At 39.6% G+C, this 23,727-nt stretch overlaps 4 protein-coding genes across 4 annotated transcripts; 2 read left to right on the forward strand and 2 right to left on the reverse strand.

Annotated features, from left to right (window-relative positions):
• Positions 1–3,253: 3,253 nt before the first annotated feature.
• wdr54 (WD repeat domain 54) lies at positions 3,254–6,512 on the reverse strand. The gene is made up of 9 exons (XM_087802901.1): positions 6,043–6,512; positions 5,874–5,936; positions 5,733–5,799; positions 4,393–4,449; positions 4,189–4,316; positions 4,016–4,116; positions 3,783–3,945; positions 3,644–3,718; positions 3,254–3,583 (listed from the first exon to the last, which is right to left on the reverse strand). The coding sequence occupies exons 1-9, from the start codon at positions 6,265–6,267 to the stop codon at positions 3,452–3,454; spliced, it is 1,011 nt and encodes a 336-aa protein (XP_087659027.1). The 5' UTR covers positions 6,268–6,512; the 3' UTR covers positions 3,254–3,451.
• A 1,541-nt stretch (positions 6,513–8,053) lies between these two features.
• On the forward strand, positions 8,054–9,184 carry LOC148088115 (uncharacterized). Its single transcript, XM_087779208.1, has 3 exons — positions 8,054–8,299; positions 8,363–8,569; positions 8,642–9,184. The coding sequence occupies exons 1-3, from the start codon at positions 8,054–8,056 to the stop codon at positions 9,182–9,184; spliced, it is 996 nt and encodes a 331-aa protein (XP_087635334.1).
• An 818-nt stretch (positions 9,185–10,002) lies between these two features.
• Positions 10,003–23,009, forward strand: nol6 (nucleolar protein 6 (RNA-associated)). Its single transcript, XM_087794477.1, has 26 exons — positions 10,003–10,124; positions 10,201–10,413; positions 10,488–10,604; positions 10,683–10,862; positions 10,947–11,115; positions 11,847–11,978; positions 12,062–12,225; positions 12,306–12,426; positions 12,527–12,585; positions 12,675–12,776; positions 12,862–12,977; positions 13,078–13,255; positions 13,872–13,994; positions 15,228–15,376; positions 15,676–15,751; positions 15,849–15,989; positions 16,378–16,495; positions 16,616–16,770; positions 16,848–17,011; positions 17,886–18,038; positions 18,116–18,213; positions 18,360–18,484; positions 20,724–20,813; positions 20,888–21,088; positions 22,592–22,693; positions 22,781–23,009. The coding sequence occupies exons 1-26, from the start codon at positions 10,089–10,091 to the stop codon at positions 22,928–22,930; spliced, it is 3,432 nt and encodes a 1,143-aa protein (XP_087650603.1). The 5' UTR covers positions 10,003–10,088; the 3' UTR covers positions 22,931–23,009.
• LOC148088117 (cocaine- and amphetamine-regulated transcript protein-like) lies at positions 18,486–19,092 on the reverse strand. Its single transcript, XM_087794494.1, has 3 exons — positions 18,928–19,092; positions 18,770–18,853; positions 18,486–18,690 (listed from the first exon to the last, which is right to left on the reverse strand). The coding sequence occupies exons 1-3, from the start codon at positions 19,066–19,068 to the stop codon at positions 18,583–18,585; spliced, it is 333 nt and encodes a 110-aa protein (XP_087650620.1). The 5' UTR covers positions 19,069–19,092; the 3' UTR covers positions 18,486–18,582.
• Positions 23,010–23,727: the final 718 nt, after the last annotated feature.

Consider the following 23,727-nt stretch of genomic DNA (forward strand, 5'->3'; position numbering starts at 1 on the left):
GGTTCATCCTGTATTGTGACATTTACAAATGGGGATTGGTTGATACTAATGCGGTTTGTGTTGAGCTCTTGACAAGCTCGCTGCGTTTTTGTTTGATTAGTAAGATTCATGGACAAAAGCATGAAGGTTTTTTTTGTCTAACCCAGAAGTACCACACAAACTTGTTTGCTTTCTTCTGCTCATGGCTTTGATGTGTGTTCAAATAATAAACATATCTTCTGTTTAAACACCTTTTGAACTTCTTTTTGTAGACAATTTGAGTTATACTGGCATCTTTTTTTTTAAGGTTTTTTGTTTTTTATTATTCTCTTTATTTTTTTGTGATCATCAATTAATAAAAAATAAAAATAAAAAATATATGGGAGCATCTCGTTTTAGAGAAGCAGCCTATAGGACTCCTGCTGATTCAGCATTATGGTGTGATGTATTTTTTTATTCTCTTAATAGTTCGATTTTTTTTATGTCATGGTATTTTATTTTAGGCTTTTTCATCTGGAGGTTGGTCGTCGAAAATAATACTGACATTAAAGAGGTTGGGGACCTCTAATCAATCAAATTTAAACAAGATTTTTTTTTCTTTTCTAATTCCATATCCTAGGGATTCCATATATCAAAGGGATATTTCCATTTTTTTTTTCAATTTTGAAATGTATATATCACAGTACAGATTGGAATCCAGTAGGATCTGGAATCCTACTAGTACAGATTGGAATTCCAATCTGTTGAGGACCCCCAATCTGTTGGGGATTCCAATGTTTACTAGGACAGATTGGAATTCCAATATTCAGATCCCAACACAGTAGTAGAATTCCAATCTCTCCTAGTAGAGATTGGAATTCACTAGTAGAATTTGGAATCCTCCTAGGACAGATTTGAATTCCAATTTTCAGATCCCAGTTCAGCAGTAGGAATTCCAATTTGTATTAGTACAAGTAGGATTCCAGATCCTTCTGGATTCCAATCTGTACTCTGACATATACAATATATAAAACATAATATATAAAGATGACCCATGGTTTCTGATTCTTTAAGGTACATTTCAGCCATTAATACCTCTTGACATTTCTCCATCTGTTGTCTATTATAAGTCATTTTTATTTTTTCCTTAGACCCCGAATCAAACCTACATACCTGACCCAGGCAATGCACGGTATTTCAGCAAATATTTCAGCAATTAAATAAATAAGCATGTCTCTTGAGTGGTATTCCAGTTTAACAAAATGATTGAAAAAGCACACGGGTCAGAAGGGGCAGGAATTTAAGGAGGAGGCTGAGAAGGTTTTTTTTAGTCGTGATAAATGTGCAGTGAACGGCCGACCAGCGCGTGAATGGTTGGGTTTCATTCAGTCTGATTCTTTTCCTCAATGTAACTTTCATTCAAGGTCTCTGTGTCTATTTTCGTCTTGTTATTCTTCTGAATAAAAGATCAGAAGCCAGATTGAATCACACTAAACCAGAAAGTATGAGTTGCATCAGTGTGAGGGTTGAGTTTAAAGATCCGGCTCAAGAGGCAGAACTAATAAGAAATAAATGTTTGTTTTTTTGTTTAGTCTCGTGAACCCATTCAAAAACAAACATGTGATCATGCCGGTGATGTAATCCGAGAGTCAATGGGTGCTGAGCATCGATCGCCTCGACCTGTTGCACGTTATCGAACAGCCTTTCTGACTGGAGCCACTGTTTTTGTTTTTTGTTAAGACCGTCAGATGATCCAAACTTTCAGTTACACAACTATTCATTGGCCGCGGGTGTTACATGAGTAAGTACTCCAGGAATTAGTACGTGCTCGTACACACATACACAACACACACAGTTCCTCAGTGACCTGATTCTTCTTATCTAGCGAGATAGGGTCGCTGGTATCACAGCCATACCTGGACGACTGGGAGACTAAATATAGTCATGTGACCTGTGATAAGCAACAGCAGTTTCCTTATCTTCATCACAGGCTGTTTTGGGTGAACACAGGACTGCGGAACAAAACACACTCTTGTTTGCTCAAGACTTCATCATATAAGTTTCGAAACATAACCACTGCTCTACACTTGTATATCCTCTGTTAACATTGTTGGACCTTCAATGCCAAAGTCATGCAATGCAAACAACAAATACAGGAAAATATATATTTACTCTTAAAAGGGCATCTAGAATCCAGTGGGTTGCAAATATTTAGCAACACGCCGACTGAAGAGATCCTACACAGGCTGGCGTTTATTACTAAACACAAATATTTGCAGATGTTCTTAGTGGATCAACAGTCGTAGTTAGTTCAAGGATCAAGATACGCGCGGCTATTGTGTAGTCGTGTGGATACGTTTAAAGTTCAAGTTCATTCTGTATTTAATTGAGTTAACAGAGTGAAACAAATATATATATTTTATTTATGGGGGTTTTATATGGTACTTTATTTTTCAATTACATATATAACATTTGGTCTTGTCTACATTTTTAATGTATACTCTAAATAAACTTTTCATTTTTACACCTTTTTTTTTATCACAGTTTTTAATAGATGTATTTTCATGTACATTAGCTACATTAATCGCATCAATTAGATCAGTATTTAGTTACACAAAGTCTATCTATCTATAAAGTGTTTATTTTGTGGCGTTCATCCATCAGCTGAGGATCTGAAGTGGGAGATGATCATCTGTCTTATCATGAAGAAGCTTAGAAGTGGAGGTATTTCCTGCATCAGTCGAGGAAATTCCAACTCCCACAGTTGATGCTTGTGCAGTTTTACTCTGACATTGAGTTCATCATCAACTTCTTCATCACCGTTTGGTTCTCTGCTGCAACTGCTACAGATCAGAACAGACCGCAGCGGATTATCAGTTCTGCTGAGAAGGTGATTCCATCTCTTCAGGAACCGTACGCTACCAGGACATCGAGCGTGCAGGCAGGATCGTCGCGGACCCCTCTCACCTGATTTCTTTTAAATGTATCCATCATTTTTTCATTATTTATTTAAAAAACAAATCCAGAGTTGTGTTTTCAACACCAGCAATTGCTGTTTCTGATTAATATAAATATGGTTATAAATAAAGGAAAGTATTTGGATGGTTGCAAATCACAGTAATTACAGTAATTTCTACTTAATCTCCCAAATAAACGATGAACTTCCCTTCTAATTGTTTATTCTACGTCCTCTACTGGAGCGGTTGTGCATGACAACGACATATCAAGTTTAAGAAACTAAATGTGCAATAGCGTACCCTAGTGGTATATGTAGGAAGTGCACGCTTGTGACATAAACGCTTTATTATTTATTTAAAGTACATTCATACACATGTAAATCTCAATAATTTACATTTATTTTCGTAAAACAACAATTTATGATAAACATATGTTGTATAAACTCAATGACATTTAACTTCCCCGACTCTGAAATACATTCTGTTTCTGTAAATAACACATGATATAATATTTATCAACCATGAGGATTTGGATTCTATGTTTGTGTGAAGCGGATTATTTCGCTCAAATCATAACCCGTCACTGCGAAGGCGTAGCCGTCTCCGTCACAGAACTTGGCGCCGCAGATTTGCGTGTCCGTCACGCACTCGTTGTGGAGATGGACAACCTAAAATCAGATAGAATTAGTTTTTTTAAAGAAAGTTAGTTGAGTTTTAAAAAGATTTACCTCCACACAGTTGGTTTCCGGGGTCAACGTGAGATGCCAAACTCTGACCAAAGAATCCTCGCCTGCAGACAGCAGCTAAAAAACACATATAAAGTCAAAAATGTATCAACTAAACAAAGGTTTCTTGAGTAGATCTTACTAATCCAGAAAAGGGAGCGATGTCAAGAGAGTAGATCCAGCGAGCGTGAGCGTTGATCTCAGCGTGGATGATTCCCGTCACGGCCTCGTAAATACGGATCTGACCCGTTCCGTACCCGGCCAACACGGTGCCTTTCCATAGTTTGACGGACGAGCAGGTCATACTAGGAGGAAAGAAAGTACAGATTTAGATCAATCGGATGTAAGGTCAAAGGTTGAGAAGAAGATTCTTACTCAAATCCTGGGATTTTATTTAGGAGCTGGAATTCCTCTCCGGCCTTCCACACACACATGTTGCCACCATCGTCGGCACTGACCAGATCGGCGATGCACTCCTGAAGAGAGCGACGAAACATACATTTAGTTGATTCCCATCCATGTCGTACAGTGATGTTCAATCCCTCCACCTGGCTGCCCGAGCACTCCGAAGCCATGTCCGTGATGGACTCCTTGTGTTCCTCCAGGACCTCCGAGAGCGTGATGTTACTCCCTTTACTCGGCACATCGAACACTAGGATCCCACACGTGGACAATCCTGGAACGGCAGGATTATTGCAAACAGGGTGCGGTGTGCAAAACCGTGAGTCTAACTAATGGTGCTGAATACTCACCTACACATATGTAGTTGTCCTTGGCTGCCGCGATCCCACGAGCAAACACAGCCTGAGCTGCAAACAAACAAGTGTTTGTGACTTAACTTCAAAATTATTTTCAACTCATTTCAACAACTGTTATTGCGATATTATGTTTTTAACCTTAGATGCTTAATCCATCATAATTATCTGTGTTTTGTCCTATATTACCCAACACTCTGCTTAGTAAGCTTTTGGATGTTTCCTTTTAATTGATGACATCAACAATCTCTGTTTCTTAGTTGATTCTTAGCAATAAGGGGCGTATTTTGGCAAGAAACCATTCAGGGGAAACTATACGACATATTGCAATACTATAGGAACAAAGATTTGTAGTATTGTTCGAGTACTTGACTCTTGCGTTGCAGGATTTACAGACAACATGACTCTTGACGAAGTAGTCACTGATTTCATTTGTTTTAAAACCCAAATATGTCCAAACACCAGCTTTGGAAGCAGCTTGTGCCGTTTGTATCCTCTTGTCCTCAGTCATCGCTGTGATTGTTCGTTTGGCTGCGGAGGACGAAACTACTAGTGCCATCTAGCGACCGGAAGTTACATTTAACACAAAAATCAAACAGAGGAGTCAATGGCATCCTCTTGTCCTCAGTCATCACTGGGATTTTGCACGATTTCCCTGTTCCTTCAGCTAAAATTAATATGATTAAAAAATAAATATAATTTGAAAGCCAAATATTTTTAAAGAAAAAAATGGTAAAAATAAAACAATGCCAAGAATCTGGCGATACGTATCAGGATACAGGGACAGCGATACAATATATTGACATATATTACGATACTGAAACGAAAATATGTCCAAATATCAACTTTAAAAAGTTGCTGGTGTCTGCCGTATCCTCCCGTCCTCAGTTTTTATGCAGGATTTCATTACTCCGATAGCTGCGAAGGATGTAATATGTAATCACTGTTTATATGAGATAGATATATATACATATATATCGAAGTGTCAAATATCGATACAGTATCATGAAAAAAATACATTGCATATTATCCGTGTATTGATATTTTCTAACAGCCCTAACAATACTGTCAAATATCAATAAAGTATCATGTTGAAAATATCACGATATATCTGTTTTTTTAGTTTTTACACATCCCTATGAAACACTTGCATCTTCTATACTTTACTCTATCAACGTTACATCAATCTGTATTGACTAAAATGTTCCTACATAGATGGTTAGATCAACTTTAGATAGATCAACTTTATTGATCCCTCTGAAGGTCTACTTCGGGAAAGTGTTTGCATGCACGCCACAAAACATTACTTGGCGGGACAGATCAAGAACTTTCTTCACCTGTGGGGGTTTCAGGCGTGTCCAGGGCGTGCCAGTACACCATGATGGAACCATCAGATTCATACATCTACAAAAAAAACAAAAAAAACATTAAAACACGACATCATGAGATCAACGATATGTCATCATCTTCTAAGTCACCTGTATGCCTTTTTGGGAGGTGACGACCAGCAGCTCCCGAGACGGCAGCCCACAGAACGCAGCCTGTTAGAAAACATAACAAACTTCTGGTAACAAATCACCCGTCCACCCTGTCTGCACTCTCTTCTTCGCCTCATCTCTCGTGGCACCTCCGTCTCTGCAGACTGACCTGCATGATGAGCGAGGGACTGGTGGCCACGTTGGGCTCCTTGGACAGCAGCTGTCGGTGGGAACAGTCCAGTCCATCCCAGGAGGCGCTGACCATGTTGACCACGTTGGCGTGGACCACCGTGAAGTAGGTGAGGCGCCGCGGGGCGATGCGCAGCACACTCAGGTTATTGTACAGCGCCGAGGCGCTGTTTTTAATCTGGATGCTCTTCTCCTTGTGGAACATCTTGGAACCCCTGGATCTACTCGCTTAAACCGCCTTGTTGTTCTGCAGCACCAGCTTAATCGTTTAGCATTAGCAACATGCTAGGTGGCGATAAACCTCTGGGATGACGCGCGACATGTTACGTCATAGTAAGTTTTTAAAGTGCGAATTATTAAACGTTGAAATATTATCGTAAATGCGTTGTTATTTCGTGATAAACAACTACCTGTGCACTGTGGTTAGCAGCGAAGAAGACGGAGCGTCCTCCGGAACCATAGAGACTACGTCTTCTTTGCGTCTGACGTCACGCCAGTGTTGGGTTGCCTGGCAACCGCGCTGGGTGTACTGGCAACAGGCGTGATCTGAAGGTGAGAACTGTTTTTGTTTTCACACGTAGTTTACAGGAGGAAAAAACAAGCTAATGGGAATAAACAGCATATTTTATATATATCTATACATATTTTATTCGTAAGACATTTTTATTTAGTGCAAGCTAACCTTGATTTTCTGGAACTTCTGTGTTATTCTCAGTGTTATCTTGAGCTTTTAAGTATATATTTTATTGAGTATTGTTTTGATTGTTAAAGCGCTTTGTGACCCTGGTCTGGAAAAACGCTATATAAATATAAATGACTTACTTACTTACATATTTGATCAATGCAATGCTTGAACGTATTATCAATTACTGCTGACACAGAGTGTTTGTTTTTTTTAAATCACTTCTTTCCTAGGGTCCATTAGTTCATATTACGATTGGAATTTGGTGGTATTTTCATTCCGTGCATTTGCTCCAAGGAAAAATGCAACATAAATTCTCAGTCTGTTAATTCACTGATTAAGATACGATAAAACATATAAAATGCTTTTATTCTTCCCACATTGGGAACATTTATATTAGCGCAGCCCCTCATAAATACAAAGATTACCATACAAACACACATTTAGAAACACAGTCCATGTGTTGAAAGATAATAACAATAATTTAAAAAACAATGAAACAATAATAAAATAAACACAATACTAAATGAGGTAATGATGAATAAAAAAAGTGCTTGGTTGGAGTAACAATATTTATTTTATTAAATGACAGCAGTTGGCAGAATGCAGAATGTCAATCCACAGTACTAATCAAAATCTTTTTCTCATCTAATTTTTTGTTTTGATATCAATTTTTTTAAATTTATCTTAATATACAGTAAAAGTTTTTTTCAAACACAGCTTCCAACAGCGAATAGGGAACTTTTGTTTTCTGTTAATAATATGGTTGCTAGGGCGATACATCGCAATTTTTTTTCAAGATACTATATTCGATATTTAAAAGCATTGTGTGGTTTTTTCTCCTTTTGTGGATTCAAATCACATTTTATATTCATCATAATTATGCAATGGTTAATCATTTTTAAAAAGTGTGTATGAAATTAAATAATTACATAATTTACCATTAACATGCAGCAGCTATTACGTTCTCCGCAGCCAAAGGAACAATTAAATCTTGCAAGATCACTTAGATGACTGAGGATGAGAGGATGCATTCGACTCAAGCACTTTTAAAACTGTTTCTTTTTTTTTACATTTTTTCGGTTCAAATCAAATGAAAGCAGTTACGACTTCTACAAGGCATCTGTAGATTCTGCAATACCAGATTCAAGTACTCAATATATAGCCAAATATTCCTTGTTCCTACAGTATTTCAATATATTCTATTGTTGCCCCTGTATGGAGATAAGAATAGGATTGCCAGATTCTTACCAATAAAAACCTCTGCTAAATTTATTTTTCATGATTCTCTCTAGCCCAAAAGCAAAAAATGTCCCGCTTGCGATCTGCAGCCAAACCTCAAGCCGAGCAGGGTCGGCGTAGCTCCTCTGCTGTCATCAGCCCACCTGCAGCCACAGAACCAGAAGATCAATACATCATTCCGGGCCGGCTAACTGTAAGGCAGTGGTCCAACCTACTGATCCAAGAGGAGACAGAGGATGTGGTCGGGGAGATCATGTCGGAGCTACTGAGTCAAGTCATGGATGGCTGTTTGAAGAGCGATCTTAAAAAAAAGGTAACACACCAGAACATTTCTGAGGTCAAAGATCAATTATTTTCTCTGATTTGTCTTATGAAGGTGGTCCCATTTACGGTCAACTGGGCCAAGACTTTCCTGATCCAGGCTGTGCAGGAGAACTTCATATGCCGGGATGAAAACGAAGAAGCGTGGGTATCATCCATGACCGAAGACTCCACGCCTAAACCGTCGACCGTCGACAGTTGGGCGCGAGGGTGTTTACCTGTGGAAGTGATAGAAGATTCACCGACACCGATTCACCAGCAGGTGTTTACTAGTATTTTAGATTTTAAAGTAATTATTTGACAAAACCTAAACAAAAATGTCTCTTCTTGGCAGAAAGAGGAGAAGGATGAAGCTGCAGCACAGCGAGAAACAAAAGCGGTGCGGTTGAAAACTTATGCTAAACAAATAGAGAAAAAGACACGAGCCAGCAAACCAGACTTGACTCGAAAGCAGAAACATTTTCTCCCCAAACTCATGGAAAACAAACAAAGTCCATCTCAGCCAACACAGATAAAAGATATAGAGAGTAAAACTATAGTGAGATCTGTCCATCATCAAAAAAGTTTGGTGATCCCAAAACTGGATTTATCTCATCGCTGGATCGTCCCTGAGTTTAAGATTGTGGATCCGAGCGACTCAAACATGAATTTCAAGAAACACAAAAACAAAACCGATAAGAATCGTGGTCGAGTCGTGCTTTATGAGGATCACCCCGGACAGATCGACTTGAAGAATGGAGCAGCGGTGTGGTTGGGGAAGTTGTCGTCATCTTGTGAGACAATGGATCTAGACAAGCGTGTCTCGCCGATGCCTCATCGGACAGCACGACTGAGCAGACCTCAATTGAAACATTCCTCTCTCGCTGGCGTCGGTTGAAAGGAATTCACTTTAAAACTATACATTGTGACCTTTATTTTGTAAAATATGCTGTGTGCTCTCTATGCTTAGTCGTATTATTTACCGTTTGTTAGCAAATTTTTTTTTTTTTTGTGATTTAGGATTGTTTCCTCCTGTTTCCAAAACTAATGATGATGTAAATGCAGGCAAAGTTAAATTACATTATATGAAATCTGAATTTAATTGCTATTGTGATATTGTCAATTGTTTGTTTCAAGAGTTGCTTTATTTGTTTTAGGTAGTTGTAATTATCTTCAGGAAATTGTAAACATTTTTTAGGTGAGTGTAATTTTGCTTTAGAATTTGTAAATTTGTTTTGCACTTCTGGGCCACCATAGTCTTTCTTTCTTTGCAAACTGTTTTAGCTTTTATCGCTCTGAACCATCATCAGAATTGTCAAACTATAGCATTAAAAATGTATAAAATATACTTGAGACAATTAATAAATCATTGCAGTGGAGAAGAGCTGCGCATGCGTACACCATATATAGCTCTATTTAGCTCTATCTTTATTTATTTAAGTAATTTCTATTTTTTTATTAATTCATTTTAAATGTAAATAAAAAATATAAATAAAAATATACATATATCAATTTACTCTACGGTTTATCTTCTTTTCTACATTTATTTTAAAGTTGGTCGATGTGTACGTCCGAGTTATGCTCCTGCAACCTATCTTGACAACAACCGGAAAGACCCAGCTTGCGATCCAGCCAATCACGACTCACTTCCTTCACACTTCGCCCAATCAGGGTCATGTTGTCTTCGCAAGCACGTTTCACTGACCCGGACTCACATGTGCGGTAGAAATACATGGACGTCTGCGCGTGTTTGAATGTCTTCGACTTGTATTAATATCACCCCTTTTTAAACGTATTTGGATATGAAAAACAAAATGGATGAAGCGGAGCTGGCAGAGGTGAGATTGATAGTTTTTAATAAATAAATAAACATGCTGGATGTTTGTAAATCCATTATTTCTGCGTTTTCTTCAGATGACTCCATCAGACTCGGATGACAACATGGAGGATGAAAACGAGGAACCGACCAAAGCCAAAAGGAGCAAATCCGAGGATCCATCTGACGAGGCTGTCGGTCGCCCCAGCAAACTGTCTCGAAGTGATCTGTACAAACCTCCAACAGCAGAGGAACTGAACCAGCTGAAGGAGGCAGAGAGCCTGTTCCACTGCAGCCTTCTCAAAATGCAGGTAGGATGGACCACAACAAGAGATTGTCTTGAGGTAAATGTAAGTCCAAGCTAAGTCATGTCAATGTCTTGCAGATGGAGGAGCTTCTGAAGGAGGTCACGCTGAGTGACAAGAGGAAAAGTCAAATTGATTTTTTCGTCCAGACGGTCACTGCATGTCTTCAAAATGTACCGTCATCACCGAAAGTTGAGGCAAGTGTGTTGGATTTAAACTCTGGTGTGTTTCAAAAATGCGTTTTAACTTATTTTCCTCTGTCCTAACCCCATCAGATCAACGACCTGTCATGGTTGTCGGGAACAGTGAAGGTCCCGTTCATTCTTGTCCCCAAGACCACCAAGGGAAAGTTCAACATGGCGCCTCCGGCTTCTATCGATGTCATCGGCAGCTACCCTCTCGGTACCTGCATCAAACCACGAGTCGTGGTCGACGTAGGCGTCACCATCCCGACGGTGAGTCCGTTGATTTTTCTTTGAATACTGACAGCAGAATGAGAAGACTTGATATCTATTGTTTTCTTTAATGATTTTCTTCAGGAGGTCCTTCAACCCAAGGATTTCTTGAACCAGCGGTATTCAAGGAAGAGGGCGCTCTACCTCGCGGGTCTGGCTCAGCATCTCAGATCCTCCTCTGACATCGGAACCGTCCGCTACTCGTGTCTGCATGGGAACAGACTTCATCCTGTTCTTCTGTTGAGCCCTGCAGGTACTTTACTACCTTTTTTTTCACTGTTTAATTAATTTTGTGTTTGACACTTTTCTGCAAAGGTTCTGAGCTGAAAACTGTGTTTAGTTATCACTAGGCCTGTCAATGTCTACAGGTAGACTGCTGCACAGCTATCAAATCATAACAGTTTTAGAAAAATCAATAACAATTTACAGGGTTTTTTTTCGTAATGTGTGTGTGTGTATATATATATATATATATATATATATATATATATATCTCATGTCTGCAAGTGACGCGGAGCTGCTGTTGACCAATGGGGCTTGTGTGTTTTGGTGATTTGATGTTGGACTCGGATACAAGACTTGTCAGTAAAGGTTCAAAGCGCAACAATTTTATTCTTAAATAACTTATACAGGGTTTAAAATTAGCTTAAATTACAGAATAATATGGGGCAGCTTTTTAGTGTTACTCTGAGGGAGAGTAACACTTTCGAAACCGAGCAGAGTAATACTACAGATTTGCTGAGTAATACTACATTGATTGCAAACTAATACTATGGTAACTGGCAGAGTAATACTACAGTGACTGGCTGAGTAATACTACATTAATTGCAAACTAATATTATGGTAACTGGCAGAGTTATACTAGAGTGACTTGCAGAGTTATACTACAGTGATCAAGAATAAAGAATTTGGGTCTGGTAACTACGAGAAGGGATTGCTGTAATAGGATTACCTTATTGTCACTGATTGAAACATGTGTTGCAGGTAAAGAGAGTGTCTTCACTGTACGGGTCCTTGTTTGTCTTCCACCTGGATTCTTCAAGCCGAGGCGCTTCCACCCTGAGATGAATAACATCCGGACAGAGTGGTACACCGAGCTGTCCAACAAGATGTCTGGTAGGATTGGCTTACATGTATATATAGAAGTTAATTAACGACAAAGTTTCTGTTTTGCCAACGCTTTTTTTGGAATCAAACAGAGACCGATGAGCCTCCAACTCCACATTACAACATGACCCTGCTGGCGGATCTGCTGCCCAGAGCTCACCTGCAGTTTCTCACTGCTGCCAGCTCACAGTGCTCGGCCTTTCCTGAAGGCGTGGCCTTGCTCAAAGTTTGGCTTCATCAACGAGAACTTGACAAGGTTTAAAATCTATAATTAGTACTGTTGGTTTGGGTTCAATTTTGAAAAGTTTTCTCATAGCTTTAAACACTGTTACACAGGGAACTGGTTGTTTCAGCGGCTTCTTGGCCTCCATGCTCCTGGCATACCTGCTGACCACACACCGAATCGGCAACTCCATGACGGCCTATCAGCTGCTTCGGAACACTTTGAACTTTCTTGGTAAGCGAAATGGAGATCTTGCCTATGTCTGAAACTGAATAAAAATTGTTTTACTGTAGATTTTTAAAAATTATATATCCAATTTTTTTGTTTATCTTAGCAACCACAGACCTGACGGTGAATGGAATTAGCCTGGCAAGAAATCCAGACTCCACAGCTGTGAGTAGTTTTGCTAAAAAAAAAATGTTTTGTTATTATTGATCTTCATATTTAATATATAATTCTGTGCTACTTCCTGTTCTCCACAGCCTGCACTCGCAGACTTTCACAATTCATTCCAGGTCGTGTTCGTCGACCCCTCTGGACACCTCAACATGTGCGCGGACATGACAGCCTGCACATACCGACAGGTACTAACAAGATTTTTAACAGTTAGGATTTATATTTTTGATCGTCATTTCTGAATTAAAATTAAATGTGTTTTTTCTTCTCCAGCTACAACATGAGGCGTCGGTGTCGATGCAGTTCTGGGATGACCCCACGGTGGACGGTTTTCACGCTCTCCTCATGACCTCTAAACCCATGATTCGGAGAAGTGACCATGTCTTCCAGTAAGTATTTGTTTTTTCATTTAGACACTTTTATAAAGTGGTTTCTTATTCATCCATTTGTAACTGGACTTCCTTTTCTCTTCTCTTCCCCTCTGCTTAGGCTGTGTGAACCAGTGAAGCTTCAGTCCAGCTGCCGGAAATTGAATCTCCTGAGCGAGTTAATGGACCAGAGTGGCGACTACGTTCACGCCGCGCTGCCTTCTCTCCTTCAACTTCTGCAACAAGGACTGGGTCAGAGGATCAGCCTGCTCACGCACTCCCTCTCCCCTGATCCTGAGGTGAGCCAGACCTCGACAAATGGTGTCCCAAGTGGGATAGTTCCCTTTGCGACATTGTTTTTGATGCTTATAAAAGAGGCAAAGGAATAATTGAACCTGTGTGTGTGATCAATGTACATTGATCTCTCCCCATGTCTTGGTTGACCCTCTGCGGTGTCGCTGTTTTCCAGATAATTTTCTTTGCAACTGTACTGATGATTTAAATATTTTATAATAAGCTGATGTCAGGAACATCCTTAAGTAATCTCCTTACTTTGTTCATGCAGTTCAAACTGTGATTTAATTAAACTCCCATGATGCATTTCTAAACGATGCTCTTTTTAGTGATGGTTGATTGGTCGCTACAATACTGTATTTAAGTCAAAATTGATTGGCTGCTGGGATTTGTTGGCTGGGCGGCAAAGTATTACAGTAGCTGTTCAGGTCAGTGTTACTAAGAGGGTTTGACACCTCATGCAATGTTGAGTTTGGATGTTCAAATAAATGTTGTTAAGGAGGGTTTCAGAACATAACTCTAGCATTTACTGTAATTCAAATGAACATGTTCGGCTTATTTATATGGCTTTGGTTTAAATTTCTTAAATATATTTGTTAATATCTAACTTTCTTTTTTCAGTGGTCGGTGGAAAGGGAACCACCAAAGCACAAATCTCAACCTCCTCTCTCGTTTGGCTTGTTGTTGAGACCAGAACTGTCCGCGAACCTTCTGGAGCGAGGCCCACCTGCTGACAACCCAAAGGTATATAGTAGAGATAGACCGATATGTTTTTTTCAGGACCGATACCGATTAGTAGTCAAGGAGGCCGATAACCGATATTTGGAGCCGATATTCATATGCAGTAAAAGTTAATATATTGGCATACATTTAACTTTGTTTAAATGGCTTCAGGCTAGGGCTACATGATTCTGGACAAGATGAGAAAAACGATTATCTTTTTTTGCTTAGAATTGAGATCACGATTTTTTTTCCCCCCAATATACAGTAAGTATTTATTGCACTTTATTAAACATAAAATGATGAACAGACAAACTTTATTCACGACAAATACTTAAAAAAAAACCTGCAAAAACGTGTTAAAAGTAAGGTAAACATATGTTTATTAGTCAATAATAAATCAACCTTCAGTGCAGAGTAAAGAAAAGTACACACACTGGTCACTCATTCTGCCTTTCACTGCACACACTCTACAAATAAAATGACTTGGATGTTTGCACAGTTGCTCTTGTTACTCTGTCATATATAAGTACATCCTCTGTCATACACATCAATATATTTTCATTTGTTCTATGAGAATTGTGTGATTGTTAAAGGTAAGAAACGTTGACGTAACACACACAAACATGCCAGCAGCGAGCACACACGCAGACACTCGGGCAGACCTACGCCTCAATTCTATTTACTAACTTATTTCAGGATTTAAACGTGTTGCACAACTTTTCGCCTTCATTTCTCTTCACGCTCTCACCTGCTCTCGTTATCTCCGCCGATATCACTTGTTGAGGGAGAAAGGGAGCGCTTGTTTTTATGCAGGTGACGTCCCCAATCGAAATGCGGTACAATTTTATTTATTAATAATAATCGTTGTCACTTGATGATGAGATTGTGATTATTTTTTTTAACGATTAATAGTGAATACCTACTTTAAGAATGTTTTTATTAAATATAATAGAGGCATGGGGAAAGGTTGAGTGAGTAGTGAATGGAGTCAGAGAGGCTCTGTGCATCAGAGCCAAAATAACAGTTTTAAATTGATCTCTTATCAGTTGTCAGATTATCAAAAAAGCAGATGCCGATATGCCTCAAAATGCTAGTATCGGCGCATATAATCAGTCCGGCCAATTATCAGTCTATCCCTAGTATATTGTGCATTTAAGTCATTTCCTGACTATTCATTTACTGTAGATGTAATAGATGTGTGTTACCTTTTTTTTCTTTGCCTCAACATTAATTTCTGTCTTGTCCATCTCTAAGGCGGCTAAGTTCCGCCAGCTGTGGGGCGCTCGGTCTGAGCTTCGTCGCTTCCAGGACGGCGCCATTACAGAGGCGGTCCTGTGGAGCGGCGAGACCATGTTCCAAAAACATCTCATCCCCAAACAAATCATCGCCCATCTTCTGCAGCTGTAAGTATTTTATTTATCTGATCATCCTTGCACACTTTTTAAAACATTTGTGTGCACATGCCGTATTCGCATTAGGCCACTAGGTGGCGTTTTGTTGAAGCTGTGATTAGTAAGTAAGTAAGTTATTTGTATTTATATAGCGCTTTTCCAGACCAGGGTCACAAAGCGCTTAAACAATCAAAAAGATTGTTCATCGATGTCCAAACACAAGTTTTACAACTTTGCAGCTTTAACCATTATTAATTTGACGTATATGAGACATTTTTGAAACTTTTTTTTTTTACTTAAATTCTTTCCAGCCATGCAGAAATCCCTGAGACCAGCATTCGCTACATTGGTGGGTTGGTGGATGATGTCATCAAGTCAAAGACTGAGGTGAATTTTATTTATTTTATTTATCTCGTCTATTTGTATTTGTTTTTGTTTTACCAAACAAGGTTTGTTTCTTTTTTTAAATTTTATACCTGACCAGGTGCCGACCACCGGTGAAGAGGAGAGTCTACATGTGGTCCAGTCCTACGATGACTTGAGCAGGAAGCTGTGGGGCCTGGAGGGCCTTCCTCTCTCCATCACCTCAGTACAAGGAGCTCACCCTGCTCTTAGATACACACAGGTAGACCCAACTCCACTGTGATGGAACACACATGATGTGTTTTATTTAACGTTATTTAATTGAAATACAAATATAAAAAATATACACTGTTTTCTGAGGGAGCAGTCGTGATGAAATAAACACTTTAAATTCCTAAAATATTCATTTATATCTTCATTCTAGAAATGTAGTTGACCTTGATCATTGATTATTTTGTGTGTTATGTTATTTCATTCCTTTATTCTGTACTGACGCCACTAAGAGTTTCTGATAAAAACACACTTGTTCTCAAATGTGTTCATGCTCATACCTCAACACATATGTATCAATCAATCAAATTAATGGATTTACACATATTTGGTTGAAACGATTTTCCTTTGATCGTCTGTGTTTGTTTACTTTTGCCCAGGTTTTCCCTCCAGTACCACTCAAACTGGACTATTCTTTCTTTGATCGAGAGAAATGTTCCAGATCGTTGACGCCAAAGGAGGACAAACCCTGCCCCGTCTACATTCAGCCAATAACAGGTCAGTAAATACCTCGATTACTCCCAAGATATATATTTGCTCAACAACAACAAACCAGCTGATATAGTCGCGTCTGGAGCGTGTTTACTTGCATCTCAAGTCCAATTGTGCTTCTCGCAGTGATCTGTCACATGGAGGGGAGTGGGAAGTGGCCTCACGACCGCCTCGCCCTTCGCCACATCAAAGCAGCGTTCCACATCACTATGGCAGAGTTGCTGAAGAAGCACCACAGTCTGACATGCAGGCCCACTCCCACCCACGTCGACGTGTGGAAGGTATACGTTCATGGGTATTTTTCCCACTGAAAAAAATAAATGTTCTGCTTCTAAAAAAAATCATCTTTTGACTCCAGGATGGCTTGGCATTCCGCGTTCATATCGCCTATCACCGGGAGCCCCAGGTCCTGAGGGAGAGTGTGACGGCTGAAGGGCTGCTGGTCTCTCGAGACAACGAGGAGGCTCAGGCTTTAGAGAAGTTGACCCTTCACAAGCCGTTGCTCACCAGCACACTGCACGGGTACATCCATCATGTCTAATGATCTTTCTGTGAAACTAGAAGTTGAAACTATATATCAAAGGCTGTGCAGCTCGTCATTAAAAAATGTAGTTCGGAGAAAGTTTAAACTAACTATGTCAATAATAAACCCTGAATTCACAGATTAAATCTTTGTTAAGAATACGAGGATGACTCACTTAAACATAAATTTAGTCAGTGCAGCTCTGGTCCTATCAGGTCCAATATTTAATGAACCGCAACAAATTAATTTTTGATCTTCAGTTTCTTGATGAAAAACTGTTGGACAATGAATTCCTCATCACAGGATGAACACAATACTATAATACCGTGTGACTGTTATTTTTTTTATGTGTTTGTAACTGGTGAAGGTATGTTAATTAAAAAAAAATATATATATATTAAAGGTCCTATCCGTTGTGTTTTCTAGAAATGCTTTTGGCTCCCCCTAGTGTCGGACTAGTTTAATTGCATTGTTGTTTTTTCTCTGTTTGGACCTTTTTAAACATTTTGTTTGTTTAATTTAACTTCCTGGTTAATATCATTGATAAATGCTTAGCTTTTACTCTCACCCCTTGCGCCTCCCTCTCATGCACACACATTTGACCCCAAAATAAAACTGACGTGACGTGTTACAATGGAAAACTCATTTCAACTTTTATTACAGAATTTATTTTGGCGAAAAAAACTATTGAGTCAAGCTATTTTATTGATTTCATCAAAGCTCCTTGGTGGAGGTATGTGCTTTCCCCGGGCCGTTCCACTGTAGTATTTTGGAGAGTGTTTGTATTTTCGACACAGCAGGTTTATTCTGTTCCAATGAAATTGCGATTGAAGTTTTGTTTGTCTTTGACATATATCTTTTTTTTCCTCTCAGTCTCCAGCAGCAACACTTGTGTTTCGGGGCGTCGTGCCGCCTGGCCAAACGCTGGTTAGGTTCTCAGCTATTCAGCGACGACCTGACAGAAGAGGCCGCAGACCTCCTGGTGGCGTCCCTCTTCCTCCGACCGGCACCTTTCACCCCTCCCGGGTACCCAGTTGTTTTTACCCCTCTTTTCTTTTCGCCTTTTATTTCTTTCCCACTGACGCAGTTTTTCTCCCCTTCAGTTCGCCTCAGGTGGGCTTCCTTCGTTTCCTTCATCTGCTCTCCTCCTTTGACTGGAGGAACAACCCGCTGGTGGTCAACCTCAACAACCAGCTCACAGGCAAGACATTCCTGCCCCCCGCGGTGTCGCACAAACAAATCCCGCCTGACCTCGTTTTTTTATTTACACACCTGACATACTTTCGCATCCTGCGTTTCACGTTTCTGTGCCAAGTCTGACTGTTTACCCTCTTCTGTCACGTGCAGCCGCCGACTACACCGAGATCAAGAACGACTTCATGGGCACCAGGGAGTCTCTGCCGGTCTTGTTTATTGCTACGCCTACAGATAAAAAACTCTCCATGTGGACTAAGAAGAAGCCAAGCGTGCAGGTCAGTGGAAAACAAGTGTTTAATTACAGAAAAAATAAATATAAGAGATTTTCGACAAATGCGTATATAAAATATTTCTCTTTACAAAAGTACATGAATCACAAACAACGATGCAGAAAAGAGTTGCATGTTCTCGGATAGGAACAGTCGCACAGTTTTCCGACTCTTGATCCTTTCCTGAGTGCGCACTGCTCCCCCGGATCACACTAAGAAGAGAAAACAGTTTTAGTTCTGCTGCAGCTACAAGATTTATAACACAATTATGGTCTCAATTTTATTTCCTACCATGGGAAGATGGCCATGTTTTCTCCTGGAAGATGAAAAGTGATTATTTTGAAGTCTTTCCAAAACCTCGTGAAGATTGTTTATCTGCAAATACACAAGTTTTGTGAGTCAAATACACATTTATCGTATCGCATAAAGTTTTACTAAGTTGCTCTCACCAGTTGCTTTTCGTTGTTTTCCTCCGTGGCCCGGAAATACGGTGAATATTTCTCTTTGTATTCCTCATTTGTGATGAAAGCGTGGCTGAAGAAGCTCCCGCAGAGTAGCGCGCACAACGTAAACACGCACCAGCTTTCCATGGTGCAGCGTTGACCCAGATAAGTTTCCTGTTCCTCGTCACACACACCCCTCAAAATAGTGACCCCAGCACGAGCAGCACCTTTTATACCTTCAGGACAGGACAGGGCAGGAACTTTCTCCCATGTGTGACGTTCGTGCGGAGACGTCATCAGGGGCTTGATTTAGGGTTCGGGGTCACGTTTCTGTGCGAGTGTTTTCATAGTGGATGCTGAGTTCACGTGGCAACATCATTTTGATGATGATCTTTGTCGAGTTGTTGCGAATCGAAACCTGTATGATGAACAACGCTCACAAACATGACTTACTTGTACGTCATGCCTGCATATGAGAAACGGAGGGTCGTGTACTACATATGTTCTGCTGCTTTGTATTTTATTATAATAATATCAACCACTATAATCCTTTATTTTTAATTATTCTGTTCTTTAATTCAATTGTCTAACACTTGTATGTGCTGGAATAAACTCATCTATTTTATATTGAAGGAAAATATTAGCTAATACTGTGTTTTAATTTAAAACTATGTCATGTTCATATTTATAGTGTTGACTATTTAAGTGTATCTAGCTTTGTGAAAACATATTTTTAATTACCTGATAAAATAACTTAACTTTATTTTGCACATACTAGGGTCTTCTTTGTAAAGCACAAATAAATCCCTGCGTAGATTCTTTACATGTTAGACACGCAACGAACAGAGAAATAATTTGGTTTAAGAAAGACACGTTGTTCTCTTCTAAGTTGTGGAGGTATAAATGGACGGTCAAAGCACAGAGATGTGACCGAGCCCGTAATCATCGCAACATAACTTTCCTATCAGGCGATCAATATGGACACAGGTCACAGGAGAGCATCGCTTGCATTATCGAGGAAAGCTCTATACCTATATTATTGTGTTTTATTATTGTTATTTCATCATGTAGCTGTTCATAATCTATTGAGTTGAGTTTAATGGATAAATCTCAATCATGAACATAAGCTGGATTTTAAAACTGCAAAAAAGGTTGGGGACCCCTAACATAGTTTGTCTTTTGTCATGTTTAAATCCCATTTTCAAAGGCATCTGTGTGTTGTTCAAGATTATTTTAGTGCATTCTTGAATTTACAGAAACTCGGAAGTAGATTTTTTTTTTAGTATCTAAAACAAGATCAGAGCTACTCATATTGATGGATCCCACGATTATGTTAAGTTCCCAGAGTTGATGTTTTACACACACATTTATGAATGAGACCTTCAGTGTGTATTTACACCGTGTCTTCACTTAAACTATTGTTCTTTATTGATCTCATTTTTAACTTGACAGTTAACTGCATTAGGTTCTCTACGATCAATTTGCCAGAGTTACTTTTTTTTTAACCGTTTATTCTTTCAAACTGCATCGACTAGTGCAATTTGTCAGTACCACGTATTGACCACCAGGGAGCAGACGCTCTCGCATATCGTCCCACTACTGTCTTTCGTTTTTTTTTGTAAAAATATCTCTAAATAGATTTCTGCTTTTTGGAACACGTTAAAATAAATGGTCTTATCAGACATTGTTACATTTAACCATTTAAAAGCTACATTTTTTAATTTATTTTGAATTGCCAATGTATTATTCCTAATTCTTTCTAATAAATAACACAACAACACAACATGTCTGCCTCTCCACAGATGCTGCAGCGTATCGTGACCGTGGCTGCAGAGAGTCTGAAGGTGCTGGAGCAGCAGCTCATGGATGCAGATCAGACGCAGGACGTCCGGGTCAGTGAAGCACCAGCTACTCTCAGAAGTTCCTTCTTCGTCCATCTTGTTAAACCTTTTAATTCTTGGCGCAGGTCGTCATGCGTCCTCCTCTGGAGGTCTACGACGTGCTGATCCACCTCAACCCCAAGCAGGTTCCACTGCTCAGCCTGGCCGTGGATCCTCCCACCGTCACCTTCAGCAGAGGAGTGTGCTCGGACACCAGGGAGCACTCTGGCACCGCCTTGCCTGTGATCGACTACAACCCTGTGACCATCTACCTGACGGAGCTCCGGGTGAGTCTCGTCTCGGCATCGGTGATATAGGTCATTTTAGTTCAGGAGTCAACACGACTCACCGTCGCCCTCTTTCTGCCGTGTTTGGTCCAGTTTAACTAGCTGTTTATTAAATAGTACATTCACCCTCAGATATAAAGTATTCCGTCTAGAATATCATTAAAAAAAAACATAACCTCGTAGTGACATGTCTTTGTCTTTATCTTCGTCCAAAAAGACGCTTAAAATCATCCAAATACGTCCGTACTGCTCGTCTGTAACGTCCATCTTGTATTGAAGCCTCTACAATTGTTACGAAAATACTTCAATAGGTCTATAAATTTTAAGCTTGTTTGTAGCTGGAGCTTCCGGTCTTCCGGATGCAGTCACTACATTAAAATGTACATATATTTTTGTCTATAACTCTTAAAATGAAGGGATTACTATGAAAATAATCCCAACCGTTTGACATGAGAGTGAGTAGAAAATGACTGAATTTTGGGTGAACTGTTACTTTATTGTATCAAGAATAGTTTCACTTTGCTGTTCATACAACAGTGATGTGAGAAAGTGTCAATTCACTTGAATATTGCAACATTCACTTGTCCTTGGCCAGTGCGCAACATTTCGACATGCATTACTGTCTCAAATCAAACACTGCTGCTACACACTTGACACAGAAATGACTCGACAGCTTCTTTTTCTACTACTTTTTAACGCTGATTAAAAACAGCCGTTGGAACCCTATCACTGACATTTGACAGCACTTTTCACCAACTAAAACAAGTTATTAAGTTGTGCTTCATCGTGTTATTATTGTTGTTGTGGTAAAATGAGTGTTTTCTGTAGACATTTACGCCGGTATCTGTTGTGCGATATGTGTGCAGTAAACAAACGCACACTGCGGTTTGGGACGAACTTACCAAGTTTAAGTGCAGAAGTGCGCGATTTGGGACACAGCCATGGTTTATACTTCAATAGAGTGTGTGTGAAATGAATAAATTATATTAATTTAACATTATAACGTTTGCGTTGGTTTTTTTTACATTTTTTTATTGTTGTGTTGTAATTCAACATCTGGACGCCAGATGTCAACAGTCCAAATATCCCTCATAGCCATAGGAACAATTAATTCCTGCAAGATCCTAGCGATGACTGAGGACGAGAGGATGCAGTCGACTCCAGCACAATTTAAAGCTGATGTTCGGACTTATTTTGAATATAATTAAAGCAGCTGCGATTTCACCATGAGTCAGGTGGTCTGTAAATTCTGAAACAACAGAGTCAAGTACTCGACAGTACTACGAATATATCTTTGTCCCAAAAGTATTTCTATATATATTGTCTGTAAGATTATTATTGAACTTTCTTCCTGTCTTTGATTATTCTTTGGAAACATGTTTAAATGTCTTTATTAGTTTAATTTCACATACGAACTGGAAATGAGTAAAGGAAGTGAAATGAACACCTGGATCATGTTGATTTCACTTCTTCTTATTTAGAAACTGTGCCTTTGACTTGCAGGAGGCCTTCAGTGACCTGGCGTTGTTCTTCTGCGATCCCTACGGAGGAACAGTCATCACAGTTCTGTGGAAACCAAAATCTTTTATTCCCAATCCCTTCAAGGTAACCGCTCCGTTCACAATCATGTTAAGAAATCTCATGATTCAGCGATTATTCACTGCTCCACTGTTTGTTTTATTTCTCCCACAGACGTCCCAGGTGTCCGCCAGGACTGCGAAGGTGTCGGGAGAGGAGGTGACGACTGTTCCCAACGTGGAGGCCATTCTTGAAGACTTCCGTGTCATGGGCAAGGGTCTGGTGAAATCCGTGGAATCCAAAGTGGAAAGTTGGTCGTTGTAGCGAACGTATGTTTGAGATCCAAGTGAACCTTCAGAGCCTTTGTTTGAACTCGAAGATAAATCCATCGTCAATAAATGAACCTTTTAAGACAAGTGTTTGAATTGAGTGTTTTCTTATTTTTTGCAAAGTAGTTCAGCCGGAACAAGTGGTTTTAGCTCTCAACATGGTCTTACAAGTGTCTTCCTCTTGAATAGTTTTCAATACCAAGATGAGTTCTCTGGAAATTACGAAGAAGACGGGACACGTTTGAGAGTAGGTGGAGGAGAATGATGCTTCTTTATCACTGCGTTGATGTTGCTCTAGAATTGTGAGTCATATCTTGAGTATGAGAAACTGTATAAACCCCTCAAACACTTTTTGTAAGTCTCTTATCGTGGTCTGCATTCTCCACCTTATCTTTTGTCTTCTCTCTTTTCTACAGCCTCTTGTCATTCATCGTGTACTCCTAAAAGTTTTTATGTTTTAAAAAAACGAGAGACACAACACATTTTCTTTTATCCCGAAAATTAAAATGTCTTCAATGATTTACAGTTTACAGCTTTGTGAACTAACATTTTTTGCTATTTTTCCTCGAACTAAACATGGGTTTCTAATGAACTTTCACAACCTTTGGCTGATTCAAGAGACGGATGAGAATTTTTGGGCAACTTGAGGTCAGAAGCTGCTTCTTCGGTCTTTTCCCATGTTGTGAAACGTCTCAGATTTAATCTCCAAGTGTCTCATGGTTGAACGAGTCTGAGAGATGAGTCGTCTGAAAGTCGAGAATGTTGGCCGAGGGTGCGATTTTCTCCAGGTAC

The sequence above is a fragment of the Callionymus lyra genome, chromosome 1 (genome assembly GCF_982586985.1).
Source record: "Callionymus lyra chromosome 1, fCalLyr1.hap1.1, whole genome shotgun sequence".
NCBI lineage: Eukaryota > Metazoa > Chordata > Actinopteri > Syngnathiformes > Callionymidae > Callionymus > Callionymus lyra.